The 11,284-nt window shown below is 31.6% G+C and overlaps 1 protein-coding gene across 1 annotated transcript; it reads right to left on the reverse strand.

Annotated features, from left to right (window-relative positions):
- Positions 1–265: 265 nt before the first annotated feature.
- Positions 266–9,625, reverse strand: LOC140778728 (transcription factor bHLH110-like). The gene is made up of 7 exons (XM_073123575.1): positions 9,019–9,625; positions 7,983–8,565; positions 7,191–7,313; positions 7,021–7,086; positions 2,293–2,358; positions 1,344–1,403; positions 266–632 (listed from the first exon to the last, which is right to left on the reverse strand). Exons 1-7 carry the CDS (start codon positions 9,144–9,146, stop codon positions 519–521), a joined length of 1,140 nt encoding a protein of 379 aa, XP_072979676.1. The 5' UTR covers positions 9,147–9,625; the 3' UTR covers positions 266–518.
- Between the last annotated feature and the right edge of the window lie 1,659 nt (positions 9,626–11,284).

Below are 11,284 nucleotides of genomic sequence, written 5' to 3' on the forward strand. Positions count from 1 at the left end.
CGCTAGTGTCTCTCTGCAGCAACTTCATACATCCAAGCACTTGGCGATCTGTAATTGGCCCCAATGGGTGTAACCAGCTTAAGAGGAGTATATATATTTAAAACAACAAATAAAAAGCTTAAGAGGAGTAGTTTAGATGCATATGGATAATAATTATACTTATATAACCTCGTTAACAAAAAAATTTAAGCTGTTAGGTTACCGAAGAACAATATATATATATATATTGATCTGTGATAAGTGAAAAAATAATAATAGACTTTTTACACCAAAAATGGAGCAAACTTAGTTCTATTATCTGAGCACAGGTCATCAGATATTGATCAAACTTAATTGCTCCATCAAATTGTAACCTCTTCTGATTGCTAGGGTAGTATAACTGCAAAACATAGAGCATTGATAGTCAACAGAAAGGGAGAGAAAATTTTCCATTAATGACTTGTTTACTGGCTATAACTTAATGTACAACACTTCCATTACATAATTCAAACACTTGGCTCTGCAATTTGGTTTGCCTGCTACCAAACTCCTCCATTCTCATTTGTTACATAGGATGTGCATGACAAAGGCACCAGACAAAGCCCTCTGCTCCTTAGATCAAGCTTTGGCACATCTTTCTCCTCGTTCACTACCTAGTTACCGTAGAAAAGAATGTATATGAGCAGATTATCTACAAGGAGCAACTGTCCTTAGTTTCATAAATATGACATAACTTGTCAAAACATCTAATGACTCGGTTATCGTTAGCTCTATTAATGGAGAAATAGTCAGGTCACAACATGTAAGTTTATATTTTCTTAATGAAGTTCATGTAAACATGCACTTCAACAGAATGATTTTAGTCTATGCAAGAGTTAGCTAATCCTCCTTCTAAGACAACCTTTTCAAAATAGGTTAAGAAAAAAAAGATCTATCTGAAGATTAATGGTTGTTCTTCTGACACTGAATTTATTAATATAGGATGCTGAAAATTGATTGAGATGAATGAGCAAGAAGAGATTTATCAGAAATTTATAAATGAATGTAGATGCAAAGCTTTATCTTGGCTTTTCCCTGAGCAAAAACTATGGCATCTTTTTCATTGCATGCTTCCAATTTGCCTTGCAAAGATAGGAAAAAGATATACCCTATTTGATTACCTGTATCGAAATCCATGAGTTTGGAGGAACTTATGGTAAAAGTTTGTTGATCTATTATGTGCAATATGTCTTCTGATTTGTAAACATATTAGATTTGTATCAAAATTTATAATTGATATCAAACAAAACATAAAGTGGAAGTAAATCTTGCAGTAAATAGTTTCATGATAGCTACTAAATTGAAAAACAATGTCTATAACATACCCCTTGCATTGTCCTTAATTTCTTATTGTTGGATGGTCTCCTGTAAGGTACGCTTAGTGTCTGCAAGATAACAAAATAGAAAGAAAAAAAAGAAAATCACTAAGTGATCACTTTAAAAAGAAGTTAAACTAGAATATTGCTGAATTTTCTCATGAAATAAATAACCCTTTGGATTTGGATATATGGCCATAATTATGCACATGTTCTCTTTGTATAATCACTAGAATTTCAATGGCATTCAAATTCCAAGTAACATACGACTCAATAGTTGTCAAACAACTTTGCTATCAAATTAATATGGCTTGAGCTGATTAATTGAACAGATTGTTGCATATTTACAATGTAATAATATTTCATAAGAACTACTAAGGATTGCACTTGCTAGATGAATGTATAAATGTAGGTAGACTAATCTTGTAAATATGTTCTTATTGGTGATTAAGTACTCCACATCTCTAGTCCTTCATAAAAGGCTAAGATTTTAGTGATTTATCCAATTCATTTATCTTCCACTAAGATAAAACAAATCTTTCTTTCTTTTTTATCAAGTTCTTTTTCTGCTTATTTGTTCTTTACATAAATCATGTATTTCCATTTTCTCCATAGTAAATATGCTATTCAGCTAAATGGATATGAATATTGAGGAGAATCTTCTCTTGCATACAGTGAACAGTGATTTTAATACAGCACATTGAGGACTCTAATTATTAAAAAAAACACACATATATAGAGAGACAGAGACAGAGAGATGGATAGATAGAGTTGAAGTACAATTAAGACTCTGTTTTCCCTTTCTGATAATTAGGCTAGAATGAGTCACTTATTAGTGTTCAATGATACATATGAGTGGCAATTACCTGATCAACTTGGTCTTGAAGAAACTTAATATATAGTTTGGATAAGATTGAATGTATTTGAAGTGTTCATGCTGCATAAGAATGATGATTACCTCAACTTGATCTTGAAGGAACTTGATGTATCCAATAGCCTCCATTAGAACTGATGCTGTGTCAGTCTGCATCACCAATTAGATGAATGAATCAAAACTAAGGTACAAGTGAAAGAAAGGCAAAATTAAAGGACATAAATTAATTATTATTGTATGGTTCCAAAAAAGTGTAAAAGAAAAGAACTAAATCTCTTTTAATAAATGAATGACTAATAATGGCTTATGCTTTTGGGTTGGGTTGGGCTTCAAGGTTGTATCAAGTCCAGATTGACTTGGCAAGGGCTCATCTATCTCGCCAATCAATACTTGGTATCAGGGCTTCACGATTTGAGTGAAAGGTATTTAACGAATTACTTCATTGGTGGAAAATTCGATTGAGGTGGAGAATTTTGATGGGCAGAAGAAAACTTTGAATTTTAGAGGCTAAGGGTTCATCATTTATGAGTGCAACAATGACTACAGATGATTCCCATCACTTAAATTGTTCAACAAGCTTTGAATTGTAGTAAAAGTTATGATGTTTTAATTACAAGCTTTGAATTGCAGTAAAAAGGTTTTCTTGACATGGTATACCATGGATATGTACTACAATGGATAGAAGGTGGAGAAGAAGCTCTCATCATGAAACATTGTTTTAGAGAATGAGATGATCATTCACAACTTTTCTCAAGTGCTATATTTTAGTTCCAGCTGAAAATGTGGCAGCCACAACATGGATGGTGCTTGGTCTTGTGGTGAGACCAATCACTTAGAAAATAGATTCTCCAAAGAGAAAAATATCAAATATTAATAGGGATCGCATGAAAGAATCAAGCTTTGAATGACAGGTTACTAAGTTCAATAACATTTTTATTTTGCTCTGTTGTATGCTGCTAGATTACTATGATAATCTTGACAAAGATTTGTAGTCTAAAGAGTGTTTAAGTTAGAGGGATTATACTAAACTAATTAGTCACTTATAAAACAAATGTGCTTGAAAAAGATTCTATTCTTTATGGATGAAGGAGGATAAAGAGATCTCGGAGAATTTGAATGAGTTCCATAACATCATATTCTGTAATAATCTTGCCACTATGAATTATAGCAAGAAAGATCCTATTAACTATGACTTTGTTTGTGGTGATATTCATACCGACAAACTTTAGAAGAACCTTCAGAATTGAGTGTTTGATAAGGGGCTAAATATCTATTTTATGTGCCCTATTAGTGCAATTATGTATTAATGATAAATTCATGAACAAAAATACTTGTATCGAGCTATTAGAATGTCATGTATATAGTCAAAACACAAACCTAACTTAGTATAAAATCAAGCGGAGAAGATTGAAGACATTTAAAGAGGTGTAATTCAACTATTCTATCGGACAGAGTTTGAAGGACATTAATTAGGGACTATAGGTACGCTAACAGTTCAATTTATCAAACTGTTCAAAGAACATTTGGAATGTAAAAAGGTGTCTGATTGTTCGGAACGTATTTGAACATTGAGATGCAAAAGGTATAGTGAGGATATTTGTATACCAGAGCAGAATTACTAAGGATTATTTATGAAATGTGAAGGTAAGAAGATTTCTGTGAGAAAAAGAAATTAAGGCAAGAAATGCTAACTATATTGGTTTATTTGCTTGAAGAGGATCAATGGATATCAACTCACATATTTGATAATAGAAAAGTTTTGTTAGGTTTTTAATATTGGTAAATATGTAAAAAATATTCTGAGTGTTTTGATCTATGTAAATGAATATATATACAAGTGTTGGTAAGATTTGGTTAGAAAATTTTAAAAATTTAAAGCAAATAAGTCATGTCTTTTGAAAGGCGTCCAAACACACCGTAGAAGACGTTCAAAGATACAGATACATAGTTTTGACTTTGAATGCACCTTGATAGCCGTTTAGAGTCATTCGAAAACACAAAGGTATTGTTTGAACCATTCGAATACATGTTAGCAATAGTTTGAAGATATAGGACTCAAATCAAGTCATTCAAACAAGGCTGATTTTACTTCAAATAGAATCATGATCTTGCAAAATCTAGAAATATGTGAGATCTAATCTAACTAATATTTAACCTTATTTTTATAAGGTATATAAGACCTATGATGCCCTAACTCTAAGTGTCGTCAGTCATTACTTGGAGAAGAAGCTTTTAAAGAAACATTGCTTTTTATTGATAGAGGCTTTGATCATCTTCTACGCATAAAAATATTTATCTTAAATGTCACAAAGATGAAAAAAAATCAACCTCAAAGATCATTAATGTCTGAAAATCTATTAAGGAAAGCAGTGTGTCGCGAGATCTAACAGATAAGGTTAGTATAAATTGATAAAATTGTCTATAAGTCAGTCTTGTGAACTGCTACAGTTTATTAATGATTGGTTTGTTTCAAGTTTGGATCAGTAATTTTTTACTCGTTGGATTTTTTTTTACGTAAAAATCTTAGTATTCATCTTTACTTGATTTGATAATTACTATTTTATATTTTATTTGTTTAAACTAAGACTTAAAAATTATGTCGAGAATATAGTCATATGTTCAAGGGTGCACTAGGTGTAATGAAAGATGCTCGAGTTGGAAAGTTTTATAAATTAACGGTAGGTATAATGACAAGATGTTGTCATGCTGAACCCTATTCCTTTAGACTAGTAGAAATTAGCCAAAAGTTTACGAGGCAAATAAAATTTTTGAATGCAAATTCAATGGTAACATCTCACAGTTAACAGATATTATTAATTACAATTGAGAGGGTCTAGCTACATATAAAGTGTAGCATTAAGTCTAATATGCATGAACACCATTAGTTTATCCTATCAAAAGTCGTAAAAGTAGTTTAATATATTATTTGTTTTTAGTTTGAGATCATACTGGAAAGTTAGCCCTCATTTTACTTTATGAATAAGTTAAATTCTAGAATATGTATTATTTTTATTATTTTTAAAATTAAGCTTTATTTTAGGAATAACTATTATTAGATTCACTTATATTTTAGAATAAGAATGTAATAATTATTTTTAATGTTATATAAAGTAAAGGAAAAAGATGAAAAAAATGTATATTATTTTTTATAAAATTATCATAAATATTTTTTAATTTAATATAAAATAGGTTGATGAGATAAATATCAATAGTAAAATATAATTGAGTTAGTGAGTGGTATAAGATAAATAGTGTTTGTATTATAGAATATAATAATTATAATATTTAGCTATTATTTTGGAATAAAAAGTTATATTTCAAGAGTAAGCAAAAATTATTTCCAAAGTGAAGGGAGTTTAATATAGTTGTAGCCATTCAATATATATAGCTATTGAAATGCCCATCTCCCATTTAGGTATAATTATAAGTCTCTCTCTCTCTCTCTCTCTCTCTCTCTCTCTCTATATATATATGTATGGGATTAGCATATTGCAATCTAAAACACAATATCTTAAAAAGGTGTCACAACTTTTTATACCTAGTGCCAATTTTTTATTTCTAATTATGATCAATAACATAGTTATTAGAATCAGACCAGATTATATAATCGGATTGGTAAACCAAAAACTAAGCCGATTCAGTTTTATTATCATGTGAGAAACACAATTGACGCTGCAATCCATTCATTTGCTCACTTTTTTCAACATTACCTACTTGTCCTTAATATTAAACTATTATGTTATTTACCCTAAGGGTAATTTAGTCTTAAAATTAAAATAATTATATTTTTAAACATTAAAAGTATAATTAAGGTATGATTTTATATAAGTTAAACGATTTGATGTACTTAAATCTAAATATTAGTTAAAAATAGCTAAAATAATTGAAGAAATACAATTTTATTGCTTTCACAGGTTTTTTTAGTTTTTTTTTATAATACTTAGAACAATAAATATATAATTAACATATTTAAAATAATCTTAAACAAACTAGCCGTCCAACCGAGTCAGTACTGGTTGAACTAGTAATGTAGTAACCTGACTTCTAATTGAGTTAATGTCCGATCCAATTATAATAACTATGGCTAAAATATGGTATAGAGAACCAATTAAGGTATATAATTTGCTATGTTATTTTATTTGTTTGCGGTGACATTAGATAACCGACAAAACTAAGTTTAGTTTAATAGTGACCAGTTAGATTTCACTCATGGAATGACAATTTTTTTTTTTTTGGTGTTCAATAGTTTTAGTTGCAATTATGATATTTTAAAGAGTGCAGATAGGAAGCAAGTAACAATTAATTATGGTATTTGAAAAAGTTTCAATAGCAAATATACAAAAATTGCTCTTTATTTATGCTATCAGACTATCATTACTGTTATTGTGATAGTGGTTATTACTACTATTACATCTAATAAAAAAACTTATCCCATTTATTTATTTTTCCTTCTATCCAACCTTAAGAAGAGATCAACTAATGTACTATTCACCTAGCTTTATAAAAGTGCTTAAAAGCGGACAGAAGAAGCAACTCCTTTCCCAGCCACTGTACCATAACAATTGACCATCATCTGCTTCCTCTTTGGTAAACCCATAAAATTTAATATTTACCATTAACCATTTTCTCTGAGCATTCTTGGTGTTGTATATAGAGCAAAATCCAGAAGAAGAAGAAGAAGAAGAAGAAGAACATATGCAGTGAAGTCAGTTCTAACCTGTTTATATTATACTGAAACCTAATCTTCCTACTAAAACTAGGTAATAACAATATCAGAGGTAGGTAGAAAGATAGATATATATATATACGTACCTTGCCAAAAGGTGCGACTAGTTGCTGAAGAGCAGCAATCCTGTCTCCCAGCTTCTCCTTTCTCACCTACCGTTGGTTCTTTCAAGCATTTTAACAAGCACAAAGAGAAGGGCTAGAAAAGAATGAAGGCACTCTTATGTATAGTTGCTTACTTAGCTTATAGCTCGTACCTTGAAGGAGGAGAACGAGGAACGCGATTCGAACCGAGGTTTTCGGTGCACTGTTTGAGATGCTTTGTGCTCCACAATGTTGGTAGCTCTAGCTCCTGTAACTCCACTCACTAAAGATGGCACCTTTGGAGAAGCAACAGTTAAGAGAGAGAGAGAGAGAGAGCGAGAGACCTTAGCTGTTAGTGATCTTGATGCTTGTGGAACTACTACAAAGCATGTACAACAACAGTGGCTAATCGCTTTCTTGTAAAAGATGATGTATGTCACTCATAAAGCTGAAAAGAGACATGTAAATGTACTCTATGGGTTCATTGAAATATATATATATATATTATGTGTGTGTGTGTGTGTGTGTATAAGAGCTAGATATCTATAGAAGTATAGAACACTTTAAAGGCCATTGCATATGATCATAAAATATTTAAAGAATATATTAAAGGTAGTAGTTTTAGTTTCTAGTAGGTGTACTTATTTGGAGAACATATATATTCTGGAAAGACTACCTATCAAAATAAGAGCAAATCGAAGAAGGCCGAGGGATTTCGAGAATGAAGTTAATGCCAATGAATGCAACAATTTTGGTGATAATTAATTTCCAAAATGTTGGTGGTAGAACATTCTAATCTAGGATCGATTAACCTCAGTACTGCTTAAATGCTGATGTTTTAGTCCATTCATAAAATATTATGAATATTAGAACTAGTATGTATATATCTATCCATTCTACTATTAGTACTAGTAATTAACTTTTAGTATGATTATTCTTTGTGTTGGAGAAGAAAAGTGAATCACCATATGGTGGCTGCAACTGGTTGGTAGTACTCCTTGAACAGCTTCTTGAAGATGTGAAGGCCCATAATTTATGCCCTCTCTTAGCAATGCCATACCATTCCAAGAAGGTTGGCAAAAGCTCCTACCAAGCATTCTAGCAGAAGCTAACAGATGCAAAGCATGGACGTTCATGTCTGCGGCGCCCGGGAGTGGCAACGGCGGCAAACTCAGTCTCGCCGTCATAGCGCTTGGAAGATCGAAGGCGAAGCTCGCCTGGTTGTATAACGAATCGCCGGCCGGGGGCTGTAGGCCATTGCTATGGCTGTTCTCTAAAGGATATGATGTACTCCTCAGGAGGAGCTTCTCGTCTAGTTGGTAGTGTTCATTGAGCTTTGTGAATAATGTATCTGCTGCTGATAGCTCCTGTTTGATCTTTGGCAAGTGGCCTGGATGGTTCATGAAGCTATCGGCATTGCCAGTATCCCACTGAAGCCCTAGATCTTGCAACAGAAGTGAGCTGAGAGGAGGGGTTGGATTAATGCTATGATCCCTTTGGATTGACGAGAAGGCCTCATTGACATCTGAAGTGAAGTCACCACAATTCCTGCATATACATACATATATATATCTATATCATATTTAATTTAAGCAACACTTAAGGTTTGAAATCTAAAGAGTTTTTGCAGTAAAAAGATAGAGAAAACTGATAGATTTTTCTCATGCAAAACAGCCATGCAGTTATTTCTAATTTCCTTGGGAGAGGAGAAAGAAGAATTTTGGAGTCATGACACTCTGATAATTATTCCTGAGGTTGTCATGATCCTAGGCTACAAATTAATTCCTAGGATCCATGTAATGACAACACAAGTAGCAAACAAAAAAATGAAAAAAAAAGTGCAAATAAGCAAGAAAACTCCAAATCCTAGGAATTTATTTAGACAAAGAGTATATAATGTCTTCAAAGATCATCCATTCATTCATTCATTTTCTACATTAATTGTGGAAGAAGTTAATTTTACTGAAAGGAATAACTAACTATTGTGTTGTGAAAACTTACAGCATGAGAGGTTGGTTCCATTCGTAATTGTTGCTTCCCACTCCCATACCATGGAAAGGAGGAGCAACAGCAGGTGGTAGAGAGGAGGACCCATGGATGAGTTCTTCTTGGTTTGAAGACCCCATCATGATGTTTAAAGGCTTGATAGTCCCAAGATGGAGGAAAGGAGGAGAGGATTAATGGGATTTATGTGAGCTTTATTGGAATCTCAACACCACCACCCCCCACCCCCACCCAAAGACACATTTAACCAGATGCCCAGATGGCTTGCCTTTCTCCCTTTTCTGCCTTTCTTTACTGATCACTTTCCACAATTTGCCCTTTCAAGAGCTTGCATCCAAGCTATATACTCAAGCTCACATCAGTAGCTAGGGGAGGAGGAAGAATTAAATTTGTACAAAAACCCAAAAGCTCTCTCTCTCTCTCTCTCTGCATGAAGGTTGCTCTTGCTGGCAATTACAGGGTAATGATCATACCTCTTCTGCCATGATTAAACTCTCAGCTTCTATCCCAAGGCTTCCCTTCCATATCACAGTATCCAAGAGATAGAGGGTTATCATATCACTTATGCTCTCTCTCTCTCTCTCTCTCTCTCTCTCTCTCTCTCTCTCTCTCTCTCTCTCTCTCTCTCTTTTCTCTCTCCAGCACAAACACATGGTCAAAGACTCTTTTATCTTATCAGATGGAATCTAAAGTGCGGAATCATACTGTATCTTTAATTGCATAAGCGCTGGAAAAGAAATTGCATGCGCCTCTTAGGTTATATAATTTCATATTATATTTAGAGAGTTTTGCGTAATTGCCACCAAAAACTTTCAAAGTGTCATAATTGCCGCTGCATTTTTTTTCTTCAAATATCAGAATTGCAACAGAGATCTTTCGTATTTTTTTTCGGATTGTCATTATGATTTGTTTTTAAAAAAATATTCATAATAGACAATTATTAAAGGTAGTACCCCTTTTCTCTAGAGTTGTGTATAATATTTATCAATAATTTTTCTTTTATATAAAATAAGATATATTTTATTGTATTATGGCATTGGATGGTTTATCAATTATTTTTAATAATTTATATAAAAATAAAATAGTCTTTTTTGCCCTAACTTGTGTTTTATTCATAGTTAATTAGATTTAACCAATAGAATGACATTTTGAGAAAGACAATAATTTCAATGATAATTATAATATTTAACTTTTATCAATTGCTTTGAATATAATGTGGCTCATCCACATCCACATCTTTTAGCAGCGAGATTTATTATTTAATTTCTAAAAGTGAAAATTATATTTTACCTCTATATAGTTAAACTAAATTTTAAGTGTCACATATAATTGTGTTACTTAACTCCATGCAAAACTATTAATATTCCATCAAAGCTAACATTGAAGGTAAATATCTGTTAATATTATTAAACTTTTTATTAATTGCACTTCATATTACTTTTTCTCTAAATTTTTATTGCCAAAAATATAAACGTGACAAAGATTGAGATGAAAAAAGAAACATAAGATAGAAAAATAAAACATACGTTAATTATTTTATATTCGAAATAATGTATGTTAAGAAATTGTATATAGATTATAAGAGGGTTAAATAGCACAATCAAACAAAAGTTCAATGAGATCTCTAAATTTTTAGTCACATCGTTAGGATTTAAATTATATTTATATTTAATATTTTGGAATCAAGATATTTAAGTGATACGAAATCAGGAAATTCTCATTAAGTTAAAGAAATCACTAGAACCATTTAGAAAAGATTAATGGCAATTTAAACGGAGCTAATTAACCCAGCCGTGGTCCTTAATCAACTGTGGGGCCATTGCCGTCACTGAATTTTTAATTTTAAGATATCATAAATGCCATTATTTTCTTTGAAGTATTATAATGTCATTAAAACCATTAAATTATTTTCTTAAAAATGTTCTTTTATGGCTAGATGAACATTCTTATGATATTCAGAATGGGTGATTAATATAGTTAATAGATCTGCTTAGAATGACCAAAAAAAAAAAAAAAAAAAAAAAGAAAGCCTTTTTGGAAGTTTAGAAGGTGCATTATATAGTTTTCTTCACGTTTCAAACAAGTTTTACAAGGGTAAGATAGTTTATTTTTTCCCCTCAATTTTAATTAAGTTTTAATTGTAAATAATGAGATTAAATTTCTAAAAGAGTCCTATAATTTTAATGATAATTATGATACTTTGAAGTATGCAAGTAAAATAGCTATCAGAGGCCAGCGTTAGCTAGTTGGTACACTTCAAGAT

The sequence above is a fragment of the Typha angustifolia genome, chromosome 15 (genome assembly GCF_048772165.1).
Source record: "Typha angustifolia cultivar Huaian chromosome 15, ASM4877216v1, whole genome shotgun sequence".
In the NCBI taxonomy this organism is placed as follows: Eukaryota; Viridiplantae; Streptophyta; class Magnoliopsida; order Poales; family Typhaceae; genus Typha; species Typha angustifolia.